At 36.4% G+C, this 13,379-nt stretch overlaps 1 protein-coding gene across 7 annotated transcripts in view; it reads right to left on the bottom strand.

Annotated features, from left to right (window-relative positions):
- The window catches only part of RABGAP1L (RAB GTPase activating protein 1 like), a 260,477-nt gene that overhangs the window by 228,212 nt on the left and 18,886 nt on the right, over positions 1–13,379 (bottom strand). For 6 of the 7 annotated variants that reach the window (XM_075507880.1, XM_075507874.1, XM_075507873.1 and 3 more), the window contains 6 exons: positions 9,158–9,325; positions 7,294–7,486; positions 5,323–5,533; positions 2,684–2,858; positions 1,735–1,895; positions 827–937 (listed from right to left, as the gene is read on the bottom strand). In XM_075507880.1, coding sequence (XP_075363995.1) covers positions 827–937; positions 1,735–1,895; positions 2,684–2,858; positions 5,323–5,533; positions 7,294–7,486; positions 9,158–9,292 — 986 coding nt within the window. In that variant the 5' untranslated portion in view covers positions 9,293–9,325. Of the gene's footprint in view, positions 1–826; positions 938–1,734; positions 1,896–2,683; positions 2,859–5,322; positions 5,534–7,293; positions 7,487–9,157; positions 9,326–13,379 lie in introns of those variants that run through there. The other variant, XM_075507879.1, reaches the window with a different exon arrangement.

Raw genomic sequence — 13,379 nt, 5'->3', positions numbered from 1 at the left:
AATAGAGCTACTGAGAAGGAATTTCCTAATTTAAATTAATACAATACCTACTACTACTGTAGTAACAAGAGTTAATGTATTAATGAACACATTAACTGTTATTGTTCACATGCATGGTCCACTTCTTGTGCAAATGCTTTGCACAAAATGTCAGATTATTCTGTCCAAAAGGGATCCCTCTCATGTAATTTCCAGGAACATCAACCATTCCTGAGCTCTTCACCATCACTTCAAGATAAACATTAGAACCATATTATAACAAAACTACAATGGAATCCTACTCATCCTGAAGACTCCACCAAAAGATTGCTTCTTCTAACCAGCAGGTTGAGTCCAAACTTGTAGTGTTCCAGTACACTGATCTAACAGATTAATGTTCTGCAAGGTTTACCATAGCTCAGGCAACCTAACTTGGTTACTTTTACTAAACAGTGAGATGCTCGTAATGCAGGATTACAATAAATGCATGGTTTTGCACTACTTAAAAACAATAGAAAGCAAAATCAAAAGTATTTGAATGTCATAAGTATCCTAACACCACATTCAAATAGACAATTAAAAGGCAAAAAACCAAGAATGTTTGAGTATTACAGGCTATGTTTCTTGTTTTCACCTAAAAAATAAACCCAAAACAAACCACACACAAATACTTCAAAAGAAATTTAAAACTGAACTGCCCACCTATAAATTAATTATATTGTGCAATAATACTTTCTGTGTTATTGTTGTATTTCTTTCTGTCATATAAATTGCAAAGCTAGGGAAAAGTACATTAAATACTGTTCTCTCAAAAACTTAACCAGCATTATTTTTATAAGAATCTTACCTTTCAATGGCCAGTTCTTTGTTTGAGAGTTGCTGAACTGTAATCACCACTTTTTTCTCAATTCCCTGTTTAAGCTTGAAATATAATTTCTCTCTATCCTTTGGCACAGGGCTAAGAGAATAAAGAAACAAGTTTCTTTAGCACAGGTACAGAAAAGAGAATAGCAGCCCACTTAAACTGTTAATGGCTCAACTCATTTGAGAGACCTTCTCTTCCCTTATTCACAAGTTAATAAACCAGCACTGAAGAAAAACAGACTATAGGCTCACACTTAGTACGCTGTCTGGGGGTTTTATCAGAGAAACGTATGCAAAAATGCATGGGGTATTTTGGGTTCTAAAATGATAGAAAATATGCTATATACTGGCTATGAAGCAAAAAATAAATAGGACATTTCACAGAATTAACTCTTCTAAATCAACTCTCTCTTCCATTCCAAAAAAAATATTGTAATTAACTGTTAGGCAAAGAAGACTTTGCTCCCCTGTAATGCTTAGAGAAGTTTACATTTTCTAAATCTTCAATAAATTTGGAATTCATTAGCTTATTAAAAAAAATTAAAAATAATTTAAAAAAAGAAACCACTAGACTGTATTTACTCAAGAAAATTGGTTTGACTAAAGTTTTTAACGGATTTCCTATTATCTTTTCATCCCTACCAGAAATCATGTATTTAAAAGAAACTAACTTGAAAAAGGTTAATCTTCTTAATTAATTCTTAATCTTTTTACAGAAAAGATACAGAGAAGAAAATTGTAAAAGCAAAGCAACAGCTTCCTTTTTATAACAAGTCTACTTATGAAAAGCAGCCAAATCAATTTTACTGCAACATAGCAGCTGTACATTATGCAAGTTGCTACATGCTTTTTTCAAAGAGATTTCTACTTTTCCCTTTCCATTCAGATTACCTAAAATTTCCTTTTCCATCATCTTCTTTGACTTCTAAGGAAACACTGAAAGTGTACACATCACTATCCGGAGTAGGAAGAACAAAGTCCTTAACATGATCAGATGCTTGTTTGGAAGAACGTTTGAATGCTGTTGAGAAACTATACAAAATTCGGCTGACCTGCAGAAAAGCAAAAGAATTAACAGTTTTATCAAAAATAAAAGAGTATTTTTAATGGGGTATTGTAATGTGGTTTTGAAGGTCCTAAAATTACTGTCACTTGCCTCTTATACTGAACACAAAGCATGCCTCATATAACACACAACATTCAGATCAGGTGTTTAATAACCAAGCAAATTCAGTAACAACATCATCTATTTCCATTTGTGTCACATTCACTTCTCATGTAATGCCCAGTAAGTTTATATAACAAGATTACGAATGCAACTCATTAGAGGACCTGAATAATGTACTTCTCAAGTTGTGTATTTAACAACACAACTTACAGCTTGCTCTTGCAGATGTCAAAAAACAAGGCGATTTCTTCTTTTTCAACCTCCGTTTTCCGCTGTAGAAAATCCTTTTCTCCCAAACTATCACATAGTTCTTCCTAAAATATCCAGGGCAGAGTACCGTAAAATGATTCTTTGTAACTCACAAGGTCTAGACTGCAACTTTAGTCTGAAACCTACCCAAATGAGGCCTAAAAACCAAAATATTTGTCTTAAACTTAGGCTTTCCAAATCTTCCCATTACAGTGCACTTTGGAATTTTACTGAAGTACTAAAAAGAAAAAATTTAAATGATATTAATATTCACATATGACTAGCTGCACATTCTGTGAAATTCATTATATATGTGTTAACATATTTTTCAAAGCACTATATACCATTTCCACGTCTGGAATAACTTCTTAAAACACTCCTTGTGTCCCTTTTACAAGTCACTGTACAACACTTAATACTTACTGCCTCTTTAATCTCACAGGAGAAAACATGAATCTGGAACTCTTCCGTTCCACAGCTGCTTTCAGTAAATGCAAAACAGTCACTCTCTGAAGTCCCATTTTGTCCCCGCACACAAAACAACACCTTATAGATTGGAAAAGAGGCTATCTCCATATTGCTGGATTGATCTATTATTCTGTCAAGGGAAGGAACAGGGAAGATCAAAGAAAAAGGTCAGTAAAACAAACAGGCCTACCTAAAAGACTCTTCTGCAATTAGATAAATATCTAAACTGTAATTACTACTAAATTCAAGTACACAAGATGGGCAGTAGGAACAGAAATGTCAGGCTTTCCAAATTTAAGATGTAAATGTTTCTGGTTGTAACATTGGCTTAATTTCTTTTATACTCTATAATATAGACAAATATAATACATCTATATCATGCAATAACAATGACCATCATTGCTCTGCAATCATTTGTGAAAAACACGAGTAGAAATGTAGAAACCACAGCAACCGTGAAAATGCAATTTGCATACAAAGATCAAAGAAAATTCAACATTCTAAAAGAATTTAAATCTCTAAGAAAATATCAAGAAAACATTATTTATTCAGAATCTACAGGACTATATGGCTTAGCAAATGTTTGCTGGCATGTTCAGGTGAATATTAATCACAGATCTAAGGGCTCATACAAAATTTTAAATTCCTCTCAAACTCAGAACCCAACGAATATTTCAGAAAATTTAAAGAAGACAAGAGGGGTGGTGGTCTCAGAACAGACTACTAGACAGGGAGTTTTAAAGAATAATAGTTAGAGCTACACAGTTCTCTCCTGTCTTTTCTCTCTTTGTCCATATGCATATTCACATCAAGGGTGAATAAACATTTGTTGCCTGGAACAGAATCCCAAGTCTGCAACAATAAAAATAAAGGACTAATCTTCTAAAGGCAAGAAAAGCCCAGAGAAGATTCAGCATGCTGCAATATTGGTGGGACATGTTAAATGGAACCCCATATGACAAGTGTTCAGATACCAGGAATGGAAACACTCCGCAAAGATGACACTGGTATCACTTGAACGTTGATGGAGTGTATTATGTCACACATGGATTCACCTTTACAGTTCTGTGCAGATTCTTAGGCAGTCCTTCACTTAAAGATGTCCTCTGTAATTGAAGATCAAAGGAATCTGCAGTTTCACTTGCAAAACAACCTTCCTGAATGGCCACAATGGCTATGAAAATAGGTACAGCATACCTAACATCTAGTGTCCATGTGACAGTTGCCATCATAAAAGCATGCAGTGTAATTTCCTAATTCAAATGAAATATTGCCATAACATCAAATGAAATCTTAAATTGCGTTCAAAGAGCAAAATGGAAGAAAATAATATATGTGCTTGAAGACCCTTCTATCTTTCTGCACAAGATGACAGTCAATACACAGGCAGAGCATAGGAAAGGAAGGAAATCTAACCATATCCTTCAGATATCTTGGTATCAGAGTTTAAAAATAAAATTAAAAATCTTGAATACTGAGATGCTCCCTACTTCTGGAAGAAAGACTGCTACAGGTGTGCCTTTAGGGCACCCTGATTAAGAACCCTTGACTCTCTCATCACTAATTAGAAGACCCTTCTCACATGGGACAAGTAAATGTTTTCTAGTATCTAGATACTATCAGCATATGCATCATGAGGCAGACACAGGTGAGACTTGGCTTTAGCATACAATGTCTGGAAATAGAAACTAGCATCTCAAGTCCTCAACAAATATGGAAGAATCTAGAACTGAAACTTCAGCTAACCCAAGGTCAGCACGACTACTACTGTCTCAACATATTTACCTTGGAGGTGATTACAGACTAGGGAGGTTGGGAGAAAACAGACATTATCAGCTCTCCCTTTCCAGTATATCAGAAATCACTGAACAAGATGGCTGAGACTATTTGGCCATACTGCTAACAAACAGGCACTTGCTGATAGTCAATACAGAGACACTGACCCTCAGAGTAATCCCACACCCAAAAGATGACATTCAGCCTCACACTTCATCTTCAGGATTCATTGGTTTGAAATGGCTCAAATAATCCTTCATGGTATAAGGGCTTTGAGCAAATAACCAGAAACAAGTGAATGTAATCATTGATACAGCACTTCCACTGGTCAACTGCTTCCCTTTAAAAGGCAAAGTATTTCACTGTACCTGATTACTGACAAGTAGTATTACTACCATGTTCTGTATCATTATCTACAAGCAATGGCATGCACATGTAGACAAAAAGTATTATAACATTTCTCTCTGCTTTAAGTTCCAAGACACTTATAGCTAGACATGCAGGTACCACAAATTTGCAGGCAGCTCACATGAACGAACTATCTGGACAAAGAGGCATCTCATCGTATTTGAAAAGAGATGCAGATAGAGAGATATGCTTTTGTTGACACTGTATGGCAACTGCTACCACGAACTATGTACTGCATGTTAAATTTGAGCATGCATTTTGTTGCTTCAGAGGAATTTCCCAAAAATAACTTTCTTCAGCAAGGACTTCAGGCACAAATCCAGCAATCGTACTTCTCTGTGTGAGTAACAAAGTCGGAATCCACCTTTTATGTGTCTGTGCAAGTAACAGAAGAAACATTTGTATGTTACCTTACAGAGCCTTCTGGAATGTTTGGAACATAGAGTGTTACAGGCAAAGGGGCTTGACTTGAGGATTTCATGTTTGCCATGGCATGTAGAGCTTCTGGTTCATTTCGAGGGGCAGACACCTTTGTGCAACCTAAATAAGTCAGTTTGTTAAACAATACGCTGTCCTCTTCCAGGGGTTCACTGGGAGAAGATGGCCTTGGTGCACAGATTTCTGAAAATGAATAAACCATTTCTTTAACCATTTGGTATTATTTTTACACGTTATTTTCTGAACAAGTTCCAAAGCAAATTCTCCCACTTTTTCTGAGAACAGATATGGAGGTCAAAAGCCCAGCTCCAATAGTAAGAAATCTATTCAGCAGCTTAATATTAATGTTAAGTCTATTCTATTCTAATGCACGGATGCAGGGATAAATTGCCTTTTGATTCTTTTTAGCAGTGCTAGAACACAATTTTTCCTTAAGCTCCATTCCCCAGGTGTTCTTTACTTTAGTTTGCTTATACCTCCCTCTAATTCCTACTCATCATTTTGCATAAAGATGCCTCTAATTCTCTTCTCTCCCACGTCTTTGCAGCTTGTGTAGAATTATTAAATGTGGTTTACATTCCTGGGATAGCTATATTAACTGCATGAAACCATCAGGGAGCTGGAGAAAAGAAAAGGGATATCTGTGTGTTCCTCCAGTCAGCAGAAGAGAAGCGTTCTTTTTCCACTATCACACTACTACAGACAGGGACAATCTTGAGGGACCTTTTGGGAGTTTTGCTGTTGTTGTTTTCTGGTGGGTTTTTTTACGGTATTTTGACATTTGAGAAACGAGAGGAGAGGTGGTAGAAAAATTCATTAAGTGTGGAATCAGAGTAATCCAGGTTGGAAAAGACCTCTAAAGGTCATCTAGCTTTAACTCCTGCTCAAAAACAGATCAGGTTAAATTAGGGCTAGTTTCAAAACTGGATCAGGTTACTCGGGGCCCTGTCCAGCTGTTTTGGTATCTCCAAAGATGGACATACCAAACCTCTCCAAGCAATCTGCCCTGTTATTTCTATTTCTTATTACTATAGCTAATATTTCCATAATAGTTAAATCATAAAGGTTGCAAAATTAAATTATTCGGGGGTGGGGGGGGAATGTATCTACAAGTATTCCTTTGTTCATTCATGCCAAGGGTTGTGTTCTGTTTGAAGCATGTCAAACAGGGAGCCAGTAAGGTAAGTTTCTCAAAAATACAGCATACATGTAATTAAGAGAAGAGTTCTAATTCTACCACAAAAACTTCTTTTTTTTTTTCACTTCCCAAACAGATGCTATGCAAATTATCTGAAACAATGCCACAGAAGTGCTCTGCATACTACTGAGGGAAAAAGAATTCTAATTCAAGGCCCACAATGATGGCCACAGCCCTGTATTCCTAATATATATATTTTTAAAAGCTACAATATTGTTTACATAAAAAGCTTTCAGTCCTCCCTTTTTCACCAAAACTTCAAATACCAGAAAAGTACTACAACCATTCCTAGCAAATGTCAAATCTAAAGTTGTCCTTACTGATACCTGCTGATAGAACCAGAGCTGAAAAGTTTATCAGTTTGCTCAGGGTATATTTCATAGAGTAGAGAGTACTGCACTGCCCTGAAACTTCTCATACTCCATCAGTAGCACCTCTACCTCAACTATAGTCCATTCAGCAAGTTACACAACTTAGTCCTAACTCATCTAAGGCTGGAGACAAAATGCAAATTATCTTAATCAAATTATCAAAACAGAGCAGCACAGGGTATCAATCTGATGATAATCTATTCCTGTCTATAACCCTCAACTAACCAAAGAAGGAGAGGAGGCCCCAGGGTATTCTCCAGTATAGTTTTGGAATGAAGCTCCAGAAAGCTTTATATTCATTTTAAGGTTGAATTGAAACTGCATAAAGACGACGACTGCCATATATGTTGAGGGGGGAAGCACTTTGACAATACCTGTAGTAGAAGGGTCTAAAACAAGGTGCAAAGATGGCTGATTTGTTTGATCTGCTGACCCATCTCCAGCTGCCTGGCTGCTTGCATCACTGGAACCTTCTCGAAGAGCAGTGAAATTGTTCTGGTCTTTTTCAGAATCCCTTAGTATCTCTTCCATTGCCTTCTCCAGCTGATCATCTCCATTTGAAAATACCTGTAAGCAGAAGGAGATGACATTTTTTACAGGTACTTGTAGTTTTACTTTCACTATTATTTTTCAAACATATAGTTTTATTCATTGCAAAAGTTAAGAAACTTTGCTGAACAAGACAACACACTAAGAATCAACAAAATTAAATCAAATATAATCCAATGTCCCCCCATCCCATTAAATATAACACACATGTTCACAGAATCGTATAGGTTGGAAAAGACCTTTAAGATCATCGAGTCCAACCATAAACCTAACACTGCCAAGACCACCACTACACCATGTCCCTAAGCACCTCATCCAAACGTCTTTTAAATACTTCCAGGGATGGTGACTCAACCACTTCCCTGTGCAGCCTGTTCCAATGCTTGATAACCCTTTCAGTGAAGTAAAATTTCCTAATATCCAGTCTAAACCTCCCCTGGCACAACTTGAGGCCATTTCCTCTCGTCCTATCATTTGTTACTTAGGAGAAGAGACCGACCCCTACCTCTCTACGACCTCCTTTCAGGTAGTTGTAGGGAGCAACAAGGTCTCCCCTGAGCCTCCTTTTCTCCAGGCTAAACAACCCCAGTTCCCTCAGCTGCTCCTCATAAGACTTGTGCACTCACTGCTAATCCAACAACCATCCAGCTAAAAACTACAGAGCTCTCTTAAAGTAACAGGTTTGTATGTTTAGATCCTCCATTCAGAATGAAGATCAACAGACTTTGTTATAGATTAATCTTAACGAAAATTTTACTTTCTTAGTCATATCCAATCCATTTCAGTTGTTGCACCAATTGTCGCACATATAGGAGGGGTGCAAGTCTAAGGAAACGGCAACAAAATGGCAAGACACATTCCCTAGGAAAAAAAAAAAAAATACAGCCTTTCACAAGTACTAGCTTTTCAGACCAAAAAAAACCCATGGCCAACAATAAAGTTGCATCATGGATTCTACCTCCAGTTCACCTGCCTCTTTCCAGACATAATTACTAAAGAAGCAGCTGGTGTTCAATACAGACAGAAATCATTGGTTATAAATAACTGAACAGTTATGCAAAGACAGACTAAGTACTTATTGTCATTTCAAAGGGAACAAATTCCTATTGTTCCAAGTGGACCAAAACCAGTAAATCAGCTACTGCAGCTCAAGTGGGGATATTTGTAATTAGCCAATCAACTGTCACCGAAATGCTAAAATATTCTGCTATTTATAGGGAGAAAGATTTTAAAAAAGGTCTTAGTCATGCCTAAAGTAGCACTAAGCAGGAAAACTAAATTAAAAACTAAAACCCAAGATCCTCTGTGGTCTATTCCTATGCAGCCTACTATGTGCTTTTAAGATAACAACATTCAGAGTCTCCGATCCCTAAAGAATATTTCCCAAACTTTAATCTGAAGTTCATTCTTTGAAAAGAACTTTTTAGTCCTGTACTAATGTATAAATCCACAGAATAGTAACAAAGCTGACCCCCAAGAACTTGTTAAAAGAAAAACTGAACTGCCACTTTTGGACAGATTTGCTTGATCTAAGCTGTTAATTTCACTGGTAATAAGCAAGGACAAAAATTGCAGTCTAAGAATCTCCTCAAGCACACAGAAGTATCTTTAATTAAATATTCAAAAGAAGTTGCAGTCTTTTGATCAATACAAATCTTACTACACATTTAAAATAAAGTAATAGTAAACCTTTAGCTGAGGTTTTTCATCTTTTCCAGAGGTGTCCTCAGATTGCTGATGAACCAGGACAAATTCTTCATTAATTAATGTGGATACAGTTTCAGGAATCCTACTAGCTTTGCTAAATGATGTTTTGACTTCCATCTCAGGTCAGTACTCTCCTCCTGCCACAAGAACCTAACAAAGAAGGAAAAATATTAAATAATTACTTTGGAAGCTGTAAACAATATGTTAATAGGTGTAATATGAAGTTATTGTGGAATAATATAACAATATGACTGTATTATATTATATTCCTCAAACTCCAATTTCATTGGTGTAAGGAATCTTTTTTTAAATAGCAAGTATGACTTTTAGGGCATGAGTTTAAAAATCCTACGATTTAACAGCAGTGGCTGTTATCTATGTGTATAGATAACACATGACGAAGTTCACCTTGGAGCTTCCACCTCCCCTGTTTTTAATCTTCCAGAATCTGCTCCCTCTGCCTCCCTAATTCCTGCCCTTTGTTATCCCTCATACAGGTATATTTCTTAGCCAGAGTGCCACACAGGTTGTGTGAAGATACAGATTACCTGAAGAATAATTTTCCAAAAACTGCATATCAAAGTGTATGCTCTCCACATGAAAACATATTTAGCAATCGATTATGTTAGAATTGTTTTTATTATTCTTTATATCTCTAGGTAATGAAGTCAAAGGTGATGATAAACCACAATCACATCCTTCTCAGCAAATTTCTCTGAAAACACCTGCAACAGAGTTAAAATTAACCACACCACTTAAAAACAAACAACAAAACTATAACTATTATGGAAACCAAGAACAAGTTCTCCCTTTTCTGCACAGCAAAAAATAAATCTAGAAACAATAAAAAAAAAAAGGGGGGGGGGGGGGGGCACAGCCAAAATAATGGCCAGCCTATACATTACAAGTTCATATAAAAATACAGAACTAAAACCATTCCTAGCACTTCAGAATGAGGACAGCTACTGTAGGTATCCACCAAATAAAGACAGTATCACCTACATTAATTCAGAATGTCTTCCCTGATTCCTTAGGGAATGAAGAGCTAGAATGAAGAACACTGTATATTAGACTTTTCATATTGTAAATGGATCTATGTTTTTATATTTTCTGTGTTAAAAAAGAGAAGATATATTTTCAGGTAGACTTTATAAATAGCATGCACTTCCAGATATGGTCTATTTCCATTTCAGCTTCCTGAAAAATACTACTCTGGCTGAGTGCTGGGATTTATTGTGCTTCAGATTCAGAGTTCGGAAGAGTCACATATAGCACAGGGGGAAAAAAAACTGCTATTGACACCTTTGCAAGGCTGGAAAGTGCCCAAAGAGGGGTAGCTCAACCAAATGTCTGTTGTGACTGGTGAACAAGGATGGGTTTAGCTTCACACTGCTTTCACAGCAGTACCAAGGTGCAGAACTGTGCCACGCTTGCATCTCAGCTACAGTTCCAAAAAACCAAGTGATCAAGAAAAGAATGCAAATTTAGGTCTAACTATAGGGAACCACAAAAACAGCACTTAAGACATGCATGTTCTCCACCATTCTGAACAGGCATTACTTAACGTGCTAGCCACAAGAAGCAGTTCAGCAACTTCGGACCAAAACACAACTGCAGGAACTAGACTACTTTCAATACAAAAATATTTTCTATCACTTTTGAAACTACAGTCAACATGCTTTTACTCTTTCAAAGACTTGGCTTGTCATAACCATTTATATACACAACTCTACAAAAAGGTTTTCCCCCTCCCTAACCTAGCCACAATTTTACCCATCAACCCAGTGAGGGTATTATACGTAGAAATCCCAGAATAAAGAACTCAAGTTCTTCAGATAACTTACTTGTATATAGCATAAAAACTTGTTAGAAGATTCACCTTATAAAAAAGCCACTAAACAACAGCTATAATATTCAGAGAGCGATTACAAACATGGATTGGCAGCTTAGCATTCTCTATTGTCTTTCACATCTCCAGACTAAGCATGAATTCACAAGCATGAATATTTTTCAGACAGATGACGCAATCTGAGCTCCACCCAAGGCTAAGTAATGGATTTACCACTGAAATAAGTTTTGTTTCAGTGTTTTAAAGCATCTTTGCTTTAAAGATCTTTCTGGCAAAAGAAAGACAGAGTTTGAATACACAAGATTTTAAGTATGTTATAAACAATTTATTAGGTCCATGTATTTTTTTTAACAAATGTCATGCTGTAAAAATGTTGCTGAAGAGCTTGTGTATTATTTACAATAATGAGCAAGTCTAGCTCAAAATGAATACTAATTTCAAAGTAAATCCTCAATATAAAAGTGAAGGTCCACTATTACAGAACTCTTCAAAGGCAATGAAAGGACACAAAATTAGGTTCCCCAAATACAGCATATCCTGATTAATCATTAGCTCTGCAGTTACACCACCACTGGAGAAATGAGCAGCAGATGTCAGTCCTATTGGCCTCATCAAGAGCAAAGATCTAGTCTACCAGATGCCTCTCTCCCTCCCACCCCACACCTACTATTGCTGGACTTTCTAAAGACGACAAAGAGGAAGCCTCACCACTACTTCTAGCACATTTGCAGAAAGGAGATATCACAAGATATGCTATTTTGACAATTTTTTGTGAGTTAGTCTATTTAAGTTTATTTTTTGTGCTTACTTACAGGAGAATAACACAGGAACTCCAGTATAAGATGGTTCTACTATATGAATTATCAAAAGACAAATGCAAGCTGCTAACATTAGCGTACCACCAGTTCTTCTCCTGCAGCAAAGTAAGAACTGACAGGCACACTGTGAACTAGGAAAAGTTTTTTGTAGCAATATGTTAATAATAAAACCAGGGAAAATGTAACATTTGTAAAGCCAGAGAAAATTATGATAGTGCAACTAGAGAAGCATACTGATGTACCAAATATTTGTTCTTGCCCTATGAGGATAAAGGCAGCTTAAAAGAATTCCTACTTCCTAAATTTTAATGAGAAAGACAAAGAAAATATTATAAACATTAGATGACTGCAAGGAGCTTCTCATTCAGATCAGATACTTAAAAGCATACCACACACATTCTTGCAATTACATTTGAGTTGCAAGGCCTTTAATGTCTTTAAGAGTGTACTCCAAGCTTGTCTTCACAATCAGCTTAAACCACCATATCCAGTGCAGACACATACCTTTTTCCATACACAACTATGTTAGCTGAATAAATTACCATCCCAGAAACCCTAATTCCAGCCTTTCATTATAGCCTACTCCAACCTGCCATCGGTATTATTCACAAGAATGCCTTCTATCCCATTTCAGTCAAAACAAAGCCACATTAGTTTCAGTTTAGTAGTAAAAACACAAACACAAACAGGTCAGACATTCAGGAAGTGAATGCCTCAACCACAAAAATGCAGTTCCACACTCTTTAGCTCACACAGGTACAGTTACAAGTCTACAAACCACTCAGGTGTTCTGCTAAGACAACCTCTTGATGTCCCTGCTAGAGAATTTGCCATATGACAGATTAATAGCAGTGCTCTAGATCATTCATGGAAAATGTGTGTACTAAAAATGAAAATCTCAGAGTGAACGGACTGTTCATTTCCTCTCCCATTCTAGTCACATGCTATTTAGAAAGCAAAAGCTTTATACACAATATTTTATGATCAGTCTTTGGCATTAAAAACTATTTTTGATCAGAGACAAACTATGTACCAAAAATCATGATCAAGTCATTTTTCAAATCAAACAACTTGAGTAAAGTTCATGTCAGAGTTTAAGAATATAACTGGGAGTCTCATGAAGATTATTGAGATTTGTACCATCTTAAGTAGTAAGCTACCTAGAGGGAAAAAATTTCTGTTTTAACGTTATAAATGCAAATGATCTAATACTTCAGCTAAGCACTTTTGAGGAAAACCAGTAAAAAGAATAAAAACCTCTCTGAAAGAATCATGCATTAAGGGAAAGGAAGGAGTAGAACATCTGAAGGGGGTTTTTTATTCTTTAGTAACAAGAAAAGACACACGTGCATTCTGGACTTTCCAGTCACCTCCAGTCAGTAGATGGTTATGTCATTTCACTCTTGTCATTAGCTTTAGTCCTATTGAGGACTTACTCCTTTTTTACTCATTACTGAGTTACATGCTTGAACTCCCCTTTTTCCTACAAAAGGTAAGGAACAAATGACAGCATCACCTACATACAAAATCTGAGAAC

This window comes from Mycteria americana, chromosome 7 (assembly GCF_035582795.1).
Source record: "Mycteria americana isolate JAX WOST 10 ecotype Jacksonville Zoo and Gardens chromosome 7, USCA_MyAme_1.0, whole genome shotgun sequence".
NCBI lineage: Eukaryota > Metazoa > Chordata > Aves > Ciconiiformes > Ciconiidae > Mycteria > Mycteria americana.
The sequence above is the reverse complement of the archived record's forward strand: the minus strand, read 5'-3'. Positions and strand labels throughout refer to the sequence as shown.